Raw genomic sequence first — 16,918 nt, forward strand, 5'->3', positions numbered from 1 at the left:
GCTTCTATGGTCACCAGGTCTTCCACACAAATTTTCTACTTAGAGGTCATGAGAGGATTTAATTGAGAGAGCAGCCAGTTGTAATTTCCCCCCTTCAGTATTAAATCCACAAGCTAAAAAAATAATCTACAAATAGCAACTATTACACAGCCCAGATTTACTAAATGGATACAACTCTCCCTTCACAGTGTTAAGTAAAAAACTTTCCTCCTCAAACACCAGACCCAATAGAAAGCTTTTTCCTGGCTACTCTTTCTCCATTAACATACACCCAGTTCTGCACACACAAATCCTAGTTATGAAAAGAAAAACAGTTACAGATATTCAGAGCAGTCAGAGCAGTTTGGTGAACATTTAGCCTAGCACATTCGTCATGTTTACAATGAGAGCAATTCCTTGACTTTAAGCATGTGGAAATATGTGACATAGGACAGCTATGGAAAAAGAAGATGAAGCAGAATTACATGTAGATGAAGTTACAGTTATGTGTTTAAATGAAGGAGGTCCATTAGGTTTGGAACAAAGCTTGCCAAAACATCATCCTTTTACATTAGGATACTGCACTGAATTCTCACCCCTTTCACACACTCCACTCTTCAAGAGTGTCAGCAAACTTTCAAACTATGTAACTTCAGCAATGCCAGGCAAGTGATGCCTATAAGCTGTAACCTACCGGCTCCGGTGCCATTCATCCTGCCAATGCTTACACACTTGCTTCATAAAACAAATCCACATCTCAACATTACAGTAAACACATTAATGTGTAAACACATTAATGTGTGTAGAAAGTATGTTTCTGATCTTGTAAACAGATCAGAAACATACTTTCTACACTAAGGCAGACTATGGCTGACTTTCTTTTTTCCTCTTGTTCATGGCATTGCTGGCATAGGAGTTTTTATAACAGGCAGCTGAATGTGTAATTGTCCTACCTTGATATAGTGATCAATCCTCTCCACTGAAGTGAAGCGAGCTTCTGTCTCTGAAGCAAGTCTAACTGTAAACTGGAATAACCCTGTTAACTGGAGTGATGGGAGAAAAAGACAGCTTTAGAGAGCTGTGATTACTCAATTAAGAGACAAAAATAATGGATAGTGTGGCTAATAGGACCAGGAAAGCATTGTCCCCCTGGACTTGGCACTGGTGAGGCTACACCTTAAATGTTTTCAGTTTTGGGTCCCTCACTATAAAATTATTGAGGTGCTGGGGCACATCCATAGAAGGACAGTGACACTAGTGAAGGATCTAGAGGACAAGTCTCATGAGTGGCTGAGGGAACTGGGGGTTTTAGCCTGAAGAAAAGTAGGCTCAGGGGAGACTTCTTTGCTCTCTACAACACCCTGAAAGGAGGTTGTAGCAACATGGACGTTGGTCTCTTCTCCCAAGTAACAGGACAAGAGAAAGCAGCCTCAAGTTGCACCAGGAGAGGTTTACATCACAGTTCAGGAAAAATTTCTTCACAGAAAGGGTCCTCAAGCCCTGCAACAGGCTGTCCAGGGAAGCGGTGCAGTCATTGGAGGGGTCTAAAAGATGTGGTGCTGAGGGACATGGTTTAGTGGTGGACCTGTCAGCACTGGGATAATGGCTGGACTTCCTCTTTAAGGTCTTTTCCAACCTAAATGATTCTCTATTTGACACAAGTGCTCTTGGCATTGGACACCATATAGCTACGGTGTCCAACACAAGTTAATTTCAGTTACCTCTGAAATATCTGTAATTTATTAATCACTTAGAAAGCTGGTAGTTTAGAAAGGTTTCCCACAAGCAATAGCTTTAATTATAAGCAGTCTAAGTGTGGGAACTTCACTTCACTACCACCAGGAGGCAGAGAAAGGCAAACAACAGCAAAAATGTAACTGCATTAAGGGACCAGTTTGGTGGATGTCTGATGCACCATCAATCCAGTTTCTGGAAATACCCAAGAAAATTGCAATCTGAAGTATATGAAGACCCTCAAACAGTTTCTAGTTCTCTTTTAAAAAGAGGCAGCTCCTCAAAGCAATAGCCTTAAGCACCTAGCTCCTCATAATCTAGCTGCTTGCAAAATGTCCTGACTGAATTGCTTTCCCTCTGCTATCAAAATGGTTTTTTTTCCATTCAAGTGCATTAGTGAAAGTTTTCAGTGGTGTGGTACTTTAACTTATTAGTGATAACTACATTGAGACATTAAATATTACAGTACATGGAATACTGTGTTCAGCTCTGGAGCCCTCAACACAGGAAACACATGGACCTGATGGGATTGGATCCAGAGAAGGGGCACAAAAATGATCAAGGGGATGGAGCATCTCTGCTACAAGGAGAGGCTGAGGGAGCTGGGGTTGCTCAGCCTGGAGAACAGAAGGCTCCAGGGAGACCTAATAGTGGCCTTCCAGTACCTGTAGGATGCCTACAAGAAGGATGAAGAGGGACTACTTACAAAGGCCTGCAGTGATGAGGGGCCATGGTTTGAAATCAGGGAAGAGTAGATTTAGATTGGATGTTAGGAAAAAGTTCTTTACAATGAGGGTGGTTGAGCATTGGAACAGGTTGCCTAGAGAGGTGGTTGAGGCCCCATGCCTGGAGATATTCAAGGTGAGGCTCGACAGAGCTCTGGACAACCTGATCGAGTTGAGGATGTCCCTGCTCACTGCAGGGGGGTTGGACTAGATGACCTTTGGAGGTCCCTTCCAGCCTGGGTGAGTCTATGATTCTATGATATACTCACCTGCACAGCATATGAGATAGCCAGCCCAGCATATGCAGGAGGAATCCGGCCATGCATTAAGACTATCATAAGGCCAGTGGTTGTGATAAGAGCAATGCTGATAACGTCCAGCCGCACAGCCAGCCAGCGCATTGCGCAGCTGAACAGGTAAAATGGTGCCTGATTGTCATCTAGGAGCTCCTGATACCTGAAATACACATAAGAAAGGTTAGTAGACCTCCACAAGTGTGATGATCTACCATTAACAGAGCTACTTAAACCCCTGTTCCAGTACCAGAATTCAGAGTGGCAATACTACTCTGTCATTGACATAGAAGTCTCAAACTAGGCCATGAAAGCAGGGTTTACACTCTCCTAAATAATGTCAGATATCTACACAACTCAGAGGTCAATATACCAAGTTTCTGCATACAACAACAAATTATACTGGGGTGAATCAAAATTCAGGGACTTTATACACACTTTCAGCACAACTTCACCCATACAAGACCTTCCAGAAGATGCTCAATGGTTACAAATTAGTCCCCAGGTAACAGCAGCAGTGCTTCAGAATAGTCACAGGAGTTATCTTACACAGAAGTCAAGTTACAGTGAGTTTTGACAGAACTGGTGACACTAACTGAAACACATCAATAATCAATTTACAATCCTGACTCTGGAGCTGAGGAAGTATATTTAAGAGGAGACAGCTGAGAGACTGACAAAGCCAATAATGAGATTTTTTTGTGATCATCCAGCTCAGTTTCACACCACTCATTTCTGCACAATGTGTGCAGAGCCTTAGTACTCCAGCACCGGCAATACCAAGGGACTACTATTTGCACCTTTGCAACCTTTCATCTAAGCTGGTGTAGCAGTGTTTTGGCAGGGCTTCTGTGGCAATTTTCCTTGTACTCTCACACTTGGTCTCATAACCTTTCACTTGCAAAGCCCTGACATTGTTACAGCAGGTTCTCATAAGCAGCAGCCACCACTCACATGAGCAATGCTTCACTTTCCCTCACTAGTACTTGTTTTGCAGGTTTTCATTTGTACTAGAGAAAGTCATGCATAGTGCATAAGGTAGCTACAATCACTTAGATATTTGATAAATGTTATCCCATTATACATGTGCTTACAGACTAGCAGATCAATGTGCACACAGTTTTTGCTAGTATTCTCTAACCCATACTATCACAAGGAGAAACAACCAATGAAAAGTGTGAGCAGAGCCCAATGTAAAATAGATATACTACTAGGGAAAAAGTATGGTCAAAAAACTGTCCTCATCATCATTACTGCCACCCCCTGCACTACAGAAAATCCCAAAGGAGGGCATCTGCTTGGAACCCCACCACAGTTCTTCCCAGTTGGCAACTGGGGAGTTTTCCCTTACTCTTTTTTCCTTCTTGTTCTTCCTCATTTTTTCCCCTGAAAAGTACTTCTGCTCTTAAAGCCAATTCATGCCATTGACTATAGACCACATTAATCTTTGTGAATGTAAACCTGCTGCACACTGTTCTGTGCTCCATCACTGTCAGATGAATATCTAGACTGACCTGTGCAGAAATTCCTGTCCTTTGTGGTAAGCATGGATTGTGGAGAGACCCTGGATGCTTGATGTAATATGAGACAGGAATGGAGACTGTGTGATGTTGTCCAGACGTTTGAGCTCTCGAATAAAGACCCTGAAAGCAAAGAAGCACTTTTAAGGGAGATACACAACCACCATATGCCAACCACTACACACATGTACATACATGCTTGAAGAATTCCATGCCCTTAGTAACAGGTCAAAGTACCTTTACTTTTACTCAAAGCAGCTGCTGCACTTACCTAGATACAACATGCAGAACCATGAACAGGACAATGAGGGGCCCCACTGCCACTAGGAACCAGGGGAAAACCCCAGCAATCACCCCCACACAGAAGAACACAAGGATGACATTCTGAATGAACATTTCTGCTTGAAAGGGCAAACGAACATCAACTGGAAAAGATGGAAGGAAAAAGAGAAAGATCTTGAGTACAGAAACCTGAAACAACCTATATACACCAATTCAATCTGGCTGTGCATCCTCATCAACAAGGACAGCACTGATACAACTCTGACCTAATTATCACCTTTGCTACACATCAACTTCACCCTGAAACTCAGGGTTTCCCCTGTATTAATTGCTAAGAGTCCATGTGCCATTTGTAGGTACAAAAGCACATTTTCTTCTTTGTAAGTGAACAGACAAACTTGAAATATCAACTGCCTTCTAGAATCATAACCAGGTACATCCCAGTTCCTGCTTTGTCTATTGCAAGTATACACTCGGCAATAGATACCGAGTATGACCATCCCAACAGCAAGAGAATGGACATCATTAAGGAGGTAACTGGGAGGTCTGATTGTGGGATTTACAGCACACACAGTGAGAGATACCTTCATCCATGTCTTTGGAAAACCTGTTGAGGATCCGTCCAGTGGGTGTAGTGTCAAAGAACTTCATGGGGCTACGCAGAATCCTTCGGAAGAGCTCATCATGGAGCCTCGAGGATGCTCTGAGAGTTCCCTGACAATGCAGAAAACATTGCAGAATGTGAAAGGATGTTTGCCTTCCTGTCACTGCATCTCCCCCAAGCACCAAAACATTCTGCTTGTTTTCTCTCTCCAGCCATAGTTCTTTTTCTTGCATTTTGTGCTTCCAACCACTGGAAGGAAGTCATTCATTTGGGCAGAAGTTTAACAGAAGAGTGCAAGAGATGACTCATGGAAACCTCACAATTTATGACCTGACTTCCTCTCTATCAAAAATCTCTCACAGGAGGTAACCAAAAAAGCCACAGTGACAGCAACATGCAAAAGGTGGGGAGGGGGAGTGTGTGTGTGTGCAAGAACAGCAGCACTGCCACATACCTTTACAAAGACAACTCCACGAACAGCTTTCAGAATCAGCATCACTGCCATAGACAGTGCATAGATGCCAGCATAGTAATGCATGTGAGGGTTGTCTTTCATACTGTCACTTATGACAGTATCATTTCCCAGAGTCACAGTGGTGTTCTGCAGAAAATTCAAGGGGTCAGTGAATAGTTAGGTAAGAGAAGGATTAATCATGTACGCATTACATGTGGTAGAATTTAACCGTTCTATATCCCCTCCCACCATATTTGATTTATCTTCTTCAAAGTACTTCAGTGATCATTGAATACTTCAGAAAGTTCTCCCTAGCACAGATACTCAACTTGCAAATTGGCTCATTGCCCAAGTCCTTGGCATTTTTCCCACAGCATCTTTGAAACTGATACCACAATGCCTACTTGATTTGATTGCTTATCTCTCACTTCGCGTTTAACATTTCTTGTGTTCTTCTGAACAAAGCCAGATACCAGCATACCACCACTCCTACACAATGTTCACCTTGGATAGGTTGTAACTGTCTGCTTATCAAATATATTTGTTATTTTCTGCCAGTATGAAGTAAATTCTTTATTGTCACACTATCACACATTATTTTATTTCTTTGCCTTTTGTTTATTTTAAATCTTCAAGGACCTCATTGCCTATTCAAAAAATACTGCCTAACTACACTTCAATATTTCTTCTCTAAGTAGTTTGCTCCCCTAGCTCCCAAAACAACCCCAATAACCTGCAGTTATATTTGAATCTTTAAACACAACAAGTCTTGCAATCAAAGCCCTCAGAGTGGGAAAAGTCCCAAACCATCCCACATCAGTCTTCAACAAAGCTCCCAAAAGTCATTTGACTTAAAGCCATACAGTTTAACAAAACTATCAGGTTAGATGTAAGGTCACATCCAATTAAAAAACAAGACTAAAAATACTAATTCCTCCTGCAGCTTGTTGGTACCTTTCACATTATGCCTTCCTTTTCTTAAGCTAACCAAGATAAAGAACAAGAGGGCAGTATAAACCACAAGAGCTATTGCCTTTAATTTTTTTTTATTACTGGAGCTCTCTTATTCTTGGAGATGAACTCTCCAGTGAGATGATGTCCTGGAGAGATTTACAACTTGCTTAAATTAGGAAGTACCATTTGGTCTCACAGGACTGCTTGGAATTAGTATAGGAGAACAACCCCCCTGCTTCTTAGACACAAGAGAGTGGGGGGAAAAAAAGTTATCTTACGCCACTGCCTTGCTTTATCCAGAAACTCAGCCACCAGTTGCTAAAAGCTGTACTGCCCACATTCAGCACAAACAGTGCCATGATGATGAGGAATGCAAAGGGACCTCCAGCTGCCTGAATGTAGATACCATACACAGACCAGGGGACAGAGCCTTTGCCTTTCTCTTCCAACTGGACCAACTGGCCTGTGAAACAAAAGAGGAGAGAATGAGAGGTTGGGGGCAGACGGACCTGTTCCAACAAGATTCTTTAAGTTCGTGAACATATGTGAAGCTACAGTTACAATCCAGAGAGTACTTTCAGAAACACAGGTATTAATTAATACATAGAAACCAATGGTTCAGTTTTTCAGTAAGCAGCATTTCCTTTGCAGAATCATTCAGACTGCAGTATGCCTGAAAAAGCATAATCAGCACAGACTTAAATACTAGGCTGGTATCAGCCTCACTACTGCTTTTTAAAACCTCAAGTTAATGTTATAGAGAACCACAAAACAGAGGTCAGGTCTCCCAGTTCATCATACATAAAAATCCCAAGTCCTGACAAGGACTCTGCAAATACCAAACTAAACACATTGCTCTCTTGGGATAGGAGGCAGAGGTGGTATGGGAGCCAGGTTACTACAAGCAGCTTTGTGCCGACGGCATCTGACCAACGGCATCCTGATCGAACTGGAAAACATTGTGCAGGCACACTCATATTTAATGAATTCATGTTCTGTGTCCTATCAACCACACCAAGTGACCAGGGCTCAAGACAGCTTTCAAAACCTCAGAGGTACATTCATAACATACTTAGAAAGCAAAGGATTTGAGTTTATTGGTGCATAAAATAATTACAGCCAGAAATCTGATTACATAGTTACCCTCTTCCTTCTTTACAACTTTTTCCTTCTTCACAGACCCTGTTTTGGTACTTTTATCTTGTGGTTTTTTCAGTGAACTGTTTGTGTTCTTCTTTATATTAATCTGCAGGAAAACAATGACACTAAACATACCACAGTAATTTTCTTTGACATTTTCATATCTGAACCCAAACTTTTTATGAGCTGCCTCCTAAGGACAAAGGCTTTCAAGAGCTTAGCATTCCTACCAAGAAGGTTATTAACTTTGCTGTTATGGATGACTGCCAACGCTGGTGGATTAAATTCTCCTCCTATTATTATCTGAACTGCTACCAATATGCACTGGTAAAGCACAGGATTCATTCCCAGAATCAGTGACACCGTGCTCACATTTAGTAGAGAAATGACATCCCTACCACTGAAAGATACAATCCCCTTGTCCCTTGTAAAAGTAACTCACAATGTTATTAAGAGGCTTTTCTTCCCCCAAACATCCTAGTAGTTCACTCAGAAAAGTTCTCATGAATTATCTTGAAGGATGAAATCCAGTTAACTTGATCTTCCAGAAATTAAATGTCCAAGCACTAAGCTGCACACACCATTACTGTTCTACATCCAGCCACCTTCCCACAGATGGAAGTTACTACCTGTTTCAAGGCAGCCTGCATTAACTGAAACCCTCTATGCAGCATCTTCAGGGTCCTTTTCCCACACTTGATGAGAAGAGACATGTAGCACATGTCAAACCACTGAGAAGCCAACTTTACCATTCATTTCTTCTTATCACATCAGGAATACAAATTAATGCTCTTTCTATGAGCAGGCATTTACAAAGAGACAGTGAAGGTCAGCCAAGCATGCAGCCTGGAGAATCTCAAGTTAACTGTCATTACATGAATCTTAAAATGGCAGAACATTAATCTTCATGCCTCAAAAAGGACATGCAGAGTATTGCATTATTATGGAATCACAGAATTATCAGGGTTGGAAGAGACCCCAAGGATCATCTAGTTCCAACCCTCCTGCCATGGGCAGGGACACCTCACACTAGATCAGGTTGCCCAGAGCCACATCCAGCTGGACCTTAAAAACATCCAGGGATGGGACTTCCACCACCTCTTTAGGCAACCTGTTACAGTGTCTTGCCACCCTCATGGTGAAGAACTTCTTCCCGATATCTAATCTACATCTCCCCTCTAGCTTGGATCCATTCTCCCCAGTCCTATCACTACCTGACATCCTAAAAAGTTCTTCACTGGCTTCCTTGTAGGCCCCCTTCAGATACTGGAAGGCCACAATAAGGTCTCCTCAGAGCCTTCTCTTCTCCAAACTGAACAATTCTAACTCTCTCAGCCTGTCCTCATAGGAGAGGAGCTCCAGCCCTCTGATCATCGTCATGGCCCTTCTCTGGACATGTTCAGCACGTCCAGATCTGTCTTGTAATGGGTGCTCCAAAACTGGAGGCAGTACACCAGGTGAGGTCTCACAAGAACAGGGTATTCTCCTTCCTTCACTAACACCTCCCAGGAAAAAACATCACCAAGAGCCTTTTATAATTTTATATTTATCACAATGCTGCCTTTTCAGAAACTTTAAAACATCTGCAACTTGTGAATAAGGAGCGTCTCATCTCCTAAAAAATATACTGCTGCTGTGCTTTTTAATCTCTCCTTACTAACAGAACATACACACAAGACTTAATGCCATCATCAATTAAAGAACAGCAAAGCTGCTTACTCTAAAGAATAAGTTCAGGAAACAAACAAGAGGAGGGTAGGGAAAATTAAGCTGCTGGAAATTTAAATGCAGTTTCTACTGACTGGTTCACAGGTTTTTTTCTAGATTTACCCTTTTTACACCAACTGAAATCACAGAATCATAGAATGGTCTGGGCTGGAAGGGATCTCTGAAGGTCATCTAGTCCAACCCCCTCGGCACATATCTAAGTTTGCATTTAAAGCCATTGTTTAATAACAAAAGCAGTGTCATGAAACATTTTTTCCCCTCCAAAGCAAAGTATTTTCAGTTACATTTCCAAAACACTGTCACAGGTAACTTTTGTCAAGTTGCATCACCTTTCCTGTGCCTCAGTCACACCCTATGTGAAAACAAAGTAGCTAGCATACAAGAATTTTTTTCAAAGACTGGTCCAGGTCTGCGCTAATCTGTAGGCAAATTAAGCAGTGAGCTGTGCAAGTAGTGACAACAAGCTTCCTGTGCTCAGCATCCCCATTACTTTCATGTTCAACTCATGAGCTCAGTGGCAGAGGCCTCTCTGCCATGCATTTCCTAAATATTAACTGTGACTGCAAATAGGAAGTGCTAACAAAAGACAGGCAGTCAGTCAGATCAATGAGCATGTGAAACCCTTTTCCAGTCTTCCATGTATGCAATTTGGTTCATTTCATCAGAGAAGTCATTATTCAGAGTACTTCAAAATAAACAAGTACCTCAATATGTGGTGTCTCTCCCAGCTGCAAGTTATTAAAAATAGTTGCATAGTCCCCATTTAAATTCATCAATTCCTCATGACTCCCTCTCTCAGTAATGCAGCCTTCTTTCATGAAGATCACTTCATCACAGTCAACAAGATACTGGAGAAAATGGCAGTAATAAGTCTTTATCATTATGTCCAATAATCAGACACACTCCCACACAATCCTTTTCAGTAATTTGACAGCTGCACACAACACTTCTAAGGCAACAGGTCTGATTTTTCAAGGTCTTCAACTGACTACAGCACCACGATGACTCTTTCACCGCACACAAAAAGTTTTTATGTTCTAGCAAAACCAATCCATTATGAAGATACACTTCAGGGCACTCAAAACACTGCAAATACTGATATACTAAGTATTAGTTAATATTCCTATGCCAAAAATCTCAGCACACATCCATTCTGGTTTACTGACACCAAGTATTTTTTTTTCCTGACAGGATGGACTAGCTTTGCAGCAAGGTTGAAACAAGCGGTTTTGAAGAAGGTATTTCTCTGAAAAGTTTTCTTTAGCCAAGTGTTAGCAGCCCAGATCAGATGGCAAGCAACACTAGTATCAAAGAATTTGATTGTGCTTGGTGCCCTAATTTGTAAACTGAGTTTGCAAACTTAAACCACACATTATAGACAGACAGGGTCGTGCTCTAACAAGCCAGGGCACACAAGCTTTTTAGTGTGAAGACAACTGACCAAACAGCACTTCAAGCAAGTCCAAGAAACAAAGTACAAGAGATGTAGTACCTGAAGCTGATGAGTGACAAAAAGGACAGTCTTTGACTTCAGGTGCTTCCTTATTGCACTGTTAAAGATGTGATTTCCAACATGAGCATCTAAGGCACTAAGGGGATCATCAAGGATGTAAATGCTCCTATCGCTGTACAGGGCTCGAGCCAGACTGATTCTCTGGCGCTGTCCTCCACTCAGGTTAGCTCCTCGTTCACCTATCTGTACAGACACACACTCATCATTTTATGTCTACAACACCATGCAACATTTTCACAGCCTGAGGTGACCAGCATATTTTTGTTTATATAGATACAGACAGAGCAACATCATATAATGCTATATATTGTTTTAATACATATGCATAGTCTAGTTTAGGTGTCTACTTTCTTGTGAAGTGTGTTAAACATTCAAACTCAAGGCTCAGGCTGTGCCAGGGGAGGTTTAGGCTGGATGTTAGGAAGAAGTTCTTCATATAGAGTGATTTGGAATGGGCTGCCCAGGGAGGTGGTGGAGTCACCATCCCTGGAGGTGTTTAGGAAGAGACTTGATGGGGTGTTTGGTGCAATGGTTTAGTTGATTAGATAGTGTTGGATGATAGGTTGGACACAATGATCTCAAAGGTCTCTCTTCCAACCTGGTTTATTCTATTCTATTATGCTTGAAATGGAGTAGTTCTTTTTTGCTTATTTTACCTTTGTTTTGTATTAACATGGCCATGCTTTTTTTTTTTTTTTTAACCCATTTTAAATCACATTCAAATAGAAATCACAGAAACATTCATGTTGGAAAAGACCCTCAGGATCACCAAGTCCAACCAATAAGCCTACTCTACAAGGTTCACCCCTAAACCATATCCCCAAGCACCACATTCAATCTCCAGGGTTGGTAACTCAACCACCTCCCTGGGCAGCACATTCCAGTAGGTCTTGCTAAGGCAGCTAAATATACAACACGAAAATTCCCAAACTGTTGATATCAGAGTCAAAAACATGGCACAACTCTCAGTAGTCCAGGGCCTGAATCAATAAGCTCAGTCCAAGGAAGTGCATTCAACACTTGGCTTATATGCACAGCAGACTGATTTTTTCCCCCCACTCCAGACTAGTCCAAAACAGAACTCTACTTTTCTTCATCAGCTGATTAGTTTACTACAAGCAAAATGTATACCTCTGTTAGATCCCCATTTGGAAGGATGGCTAGGTCGGGCCTTAGACAGCAGCCATTCAGCACCATATTGTATCTAGAGAACAATTAGACACATAGTAAGAACACTGTTTCCCCCCCCCCCAACCAAGTATCAAACCAGTACAGCATTATCTCACTTTCCATACTAGTAACACACATTCTGGAAACCTAAAACAAGAGATCTGCTAAGCATTCTCAGGAGGAAAGTGAGGATAATGATTAATCACCTACTTCTGAAGTACAGTGATGGTAAGGGGACAATTTCTGTCCCAAAAGTGCTAGCACAGACCATAGGGAAAGCCCTCACTGAGGCAGGGGCATGGAAAGTGCCAGTACATTGCAAACAGCAGCTGTTTAAAGAGGGCAAGGCCAGGACAACAACAGCAAATGCCACTTCAGTGCTAAAAAGAGAGATCAGACAGAGCTCCATCAAGAGCTACTGCAAATGAGCTGTTACAGATCACTGACAGCCATCAGCCACAGCAACCATGTGCAAGAGCAGCACGCTCTGAAATGGGGCTTAAAGGAGTCTTAAAAGCAGCCTCTACGAGGATATATAGGCTTTAGCTGTGGTCTACTTGGCACTAAGCTCTCCCAACACTTGAGCCAAGAAATACTAAGCTTTCCTGAAAATCAGCAAACAGTTTGACAAACCTTTCTTCATCATACTCCTTGCCAAAAAGAATGTTGTCCCGAAGCGTAGCATTGAGAATCCAGGCCTGCTGGGCCACATATGCAAATGTTCCATTTACTGCAATGCTACCCTCCAACAGGGTCATCTGAAATCAAAGATAAACTGTGAAATTGTGCTGTTCCCTGCTTAGAACAGTCTTGTGCAGAGTACAAATTAACTAGGAGATAGGAAAGAGCAGCAGCAGTCAAAGCCAGAATCTCTCACCTGTCCTAAAATTGCAGAGATCAGTGAAGTTTTTCCACTCCCCACACTGCCACAAATTCCAACAAGCTTTCCCTAGACAGAAAAAAAAATAAAAAATTATGGTATTCTTTTCTTACATTCTCCATCCCTTTCAGAAATCAGACTACTTCTAGCACCTGAGGAGACAGCTGGATATTAATGACAGTAATGTCCCCCTGGAAAGGGACGTAACAGGCTAATAAGTAAGACACTCAGAATATTAACTCTCAAATAATAAAGAGTGAATACCACCCCACAGTGGACTGACACTCAATCAACTCTACAGGTGAAAATTAGCATACTTCAACATCTGCTTCCCTTTGAGTGGGCCTGATACAGGGATGCTGCACTCAGCCAAAAACACCAAGGCCTGCCTGAACAGAATGCATCAACATACTTCTGAGAGCAGTAAGCAAAGATATAAAGAGGAAGACTGAAACAAATGCATAAGTTAGGATACATGGGTCCAGCAAAACTCCCTGCCTATGCAATGCAGCTTGCTAAGGCACACATATCAAGCAAAGACTAGGAATTCAGTCTCTTTGAAGCATTTCTCTGCAATAAAATGAGTGGGCTGATACCTACACTGAACAATGAATGTATCAAAAGTAATTTTGTTCCTTTTGCAAACAAGATAAATTGGACAAAAGGTATATACATACACACAGAGAGAGAGAACACATTGCTGACCTCCTCTCATTTACAGATTTCTGATCAAAAACTAGGCTTTAGATTTTCAAGTGATTGTGCACTCCTTCTTCAAGGCTGTTTTTTAAAGTACATGCATTGATAAATCCATGAATCCCATTATTAAAACATCCAATGCCAGACTGAAAAACTTTGTATTTGTAGATCATAGAATTGTCAGGGTTGGAAGGGACCTCAAGGATCATCTAGTTCCACCCCACCTGCCATGGGAAGGGACACCTCATACTAGATCAGGTTTCTCAGAGCCACATCCAGCCTGGCCTTAAAACTTTCAGGGATGGGGCTTCCACCACCTCTTTAGGCAACCTGTGCCATGGTGAAGAACTTCCTAACATCCAATCTGAATCTACCCACTTCTAGTTCTGCTCCATTCCCCCTCATCCTATCACTGCCTGACACCCTAAAAAGTCCCTCACCAGCTTTCTTATAGGCCCCCTTAAGATACCAGAATGCCACAATTAGGTCTCCTCAGAGCCTTCTCTTCTCCGGACTGAACAGCCCCAACTCCCTCGCTCTGTCTCCACAGGAGAGGTGCTCCAGGCCTCTGAGATGTTACATATTAAATTCAACACCTTTTCTTTGACATTTTACATGCTTTTACCCATCTCAGAATGGGGACTCCAACTGCTTCTACATTCTTGAAAATCTCTATACAAACATTTCCAAGGAAGAAAACTACACTTTCTTCAATGAAAAAGACTGTCACACTCCAAGACAACTCCTAATCACCTAAAAGGTTCACTCAGAATATAGATGAAACCCTGCAAAGTTATGAAATGGCTACAGGAATACACCACCCAACAATACCCTGCTGATAGCCCTATTGGTAATCTTTCTGTTCAATGGCTCATACATTGTACTGAGAGCTACAAACAGCAACCTCCCCTGGGTTTGATGTAAGAGCTGTACAGCCTGCAGTTGTTTCATAGGCTGCTTGCAAAGATCTAGTCTGATAAAATGGCACAGCTGTTTACATCAAGATCAGACGCTGCATCCTGGATACTGCAGTTGCCATGGATATTACAGGAGTGTGCAAAAGCACTATGCTCCATTTCATACAAAAATACACAGCTCTTTTCCAAGGGACAGCTAAAAATGAGGCCTTTCAATAGCTCAGATTTCTTCCTGTTTTCTCTTACCTTTTCTATCTCCAAGTCAATGTTGTAGAGAGTCCTCTGAAGCCGAAGGTTAACCAGGTGGATGATTTTGTTCTCCTCTTCTGGGCTAGGATGATCATCACTGTCCACTAGAAGATGGCCCTTCTGCTCTGCCAGCACAGCTTGCTGTCCCTCATTCTGCAGCTTCATTTTCTCTTTCTTGCCTTTGGTGACTTTCTTGTCTTTTTTCACTTTGGGGGTCAACTTTGGTGAGCTGTGGACGCTGGCGTGGGAGAAGTCCCAAGCCAAGGTAGCATTTTTCACCTCTATCGCGGTGTGAGGATTGGCTGGTTTTTTCTTTATCATATGAACCTCTTCCATTAGAAATAAACTCTGATAGGAGTTGTGAGAGAGGTGTAAAGATGAGACACCTGATCAAGACTGGGAGACAAGCCTATGGCACACTCACGCAGCAAAACACACCAGGCTATACAGTAGGAGGAAGCTGAAGAGCAAAAGGTAGCTCATTAGTGTAAACTAACTCCAGGCCTGCTAAGTGGCCGGGACATTCCTGGATGTGGTGGAAGCACTTGGATACACTAAGACTTTCACAGAACTGCAATACTCTGGATGCTATATGAGAGGGGCTTATTCTACAAACACTGTTTGCAACAGCAGCTCTGTAACTTCCAGAATAAAACCACAAAAGTAGAAGAGATGGGTTGGAGAGGAGAGGTCACTTTGACAGAAAGTGACTGACATGTCCCACAAACCTACTCATTACAAAAGGAGATGGAATGACTTTTAACTTCAGCCTTTATCCTTCAGCTTTTCTGCTGAGAAAAAGTAATCTCACATAAATTTAGCTGACAGAAAGTAGCAAGCCATTAAGTCCACTGTATCATGTTTTCCACCACATCCATCAGTACTTACAATCAATACAGATTAGGAAGAGAGTTCTCACACAGTTTAATTACAAGATAAAATGTTTTCCATTTACATAATTTATGTTTTGAACCAAGAAGCCCTTTGTGATTAAAGACTTCTCAATTCTCAGCCTTATTTACTCTTGCCACTGCTGTGCCCAAATCATACATTCATAAGAAAGCTCATACTCTTTACAGAGATAAAGACTCAGTTACATTTTTTGCTGTAATGTTGAAGTATCCCCACCTTGTGTTATGCTCCCTACAGAGCATACATGCCCTACACTGTTTACAGTCAAACTGGGAAATACTAGAATTTCTCCTTTCTCTTCCCCCCCGCCAAAACTCCATTCAGTGCACTTGGATTTAGGAAAGTATGATTTATGATGACTCAGAAGATAGGACAAAAATTCCAAAGCAATGGAATCTCAAGACCGTTCCGTAGATCCCATTCTTTTCACACACACATTTGTTTCATGGATTAATTACACAGAATCCATGCCTGTCAGTGTCTGTGGAATCCTGTTTGAAAACTTCTGCAATGGGCAATGCACTAATGACTTCAAGAGGAAAGATAAAGCCCTGTCCTCTGAGTTCACCTAAAGTACACACAGGGATTGAAGGATGAGGTAGGATTGTTTGTTATATGGGTTCTGATTTTCTGTCATAGCTGCTGTTTTGTCAGATCACGACTGCATTCTATTCATGTATTAGAGTAATTTAATCTGGTCTAGAAACACAAAACCTCTGTTTTTCATGACAGCAAACAATACTTCAGTGGTTTGTGCAAAGCTGCCTACATAACACGTGACACTTCCAAACAGAGTTTTGCTAAGAAAACATGAAATTTCATTGCAGACACGTTGTACTGTTTTTTCATGCAGATGGTCTTTAAAAGGGAGTTTAAGAATTACTGTGCTCTGAGTCATCTAGCCTTGTATTCATCTTTTACAGAGGCCACAATGAAAATCATAAAATCATTAAATATTTCACTTTCCACACCTGTATTATCTTTAACATCTAATATTCCTTCACTAGATTTTTGCCTTTTGTGGACTCTAACAACCTGGAGTGCAAATTGTAAAGAAAAGGAATTCCTCAGTCACTAAGACAGTATCACCTTCTAAGTGTTCCCTTAACATCTATTATACACATATAACACTCCACACTTGCAGCTGAATCTCAAGGCCAAATGA

General features: G+C 41.7%; 1 protein-coding gene across 4 annotated transcripts in view; it reads right to left on the reverse strand.

Annotated features, from left to right (window-relative positions):
* The window catches only part of ABCC5 (ATP binding cassette subfamily C member 5), a 74,650-nt gene that overhangs the window by 31,864 nt on the left and 25,868 nt on the right, over window positions 1–16,918 (reverse strand). For 3 of the 4 annotated variants that reach the window (XM_054166300.1, XM_054166297.1, XM_054166298.1), the window contains 14 exons: window positions 14,839–15,189; window positions 12,974–13,045; window positions 12,730–12,854; window positions 12,058–12,130; window positions 10,906–11,109; window positions 10,118–10,261; window positions 7,689–7,791; window positions 6,824–7,008; window positions 5,592–5,738; window positions 5,118–5,247; window positions 4,523–4,676; window positions 4,246–4,374; window positions 2,708–2,894; window positions 933–1,022 (listed from right to left, as the gene is read on the reverse strand). In XM_054166300.1, coding sequence (XP_054022275.1) covers window positions 933–1,022; window positions 2,708–2,894; window positions 4,246–4,374; window positions 4,523–4,676; window positions 5,118–5,247; window positions 5,592–5,738; window positions 6,824–7,008; window positions 7,689–7,791; window positions 10,118–10,261; window positions 10,906–11,109; window positions 12,058–12,130; window positions 12,730–12,854; window positions 12,974–13,045; window positions 14,839–15,189 — 2,094 coding nt within the window. Of the gene's footprint in view, window positions 1–932; window positions 1,023–2,707; window positions 2,895–4,245; window positions 4,375–4,522; window positions 4,677–5,117; window positions 5,248–5,591; window positions 5,739–6,823; window positions 7,009–7,688; window positions 7,792–10,117; window positions 10,262–10,905; window positions 11,110–12,057; window positions 12,131–12,729; window positions 12,855–12,973; window positions 13,046–14,838; window positions 15,190–16,918 lie in introns of those variants that run through there. The other variant, XR_008462508.1, reaches the window with a different exon arrangement.

Source organism: Dryobates pubescens, chromosome 13 (genome assembly GCF_014839835.1).
Source record: "Dryobates pubescens isolate bDryPub1 chromosome 13, bDryPub1.pri, whole genome shotgun sequence".
Lineage (NCBI taxonomy): Eukaryota > Metazoa > Chordata > Aves > Piciformes > Picidae > Dryobates > Dryobates pubescens.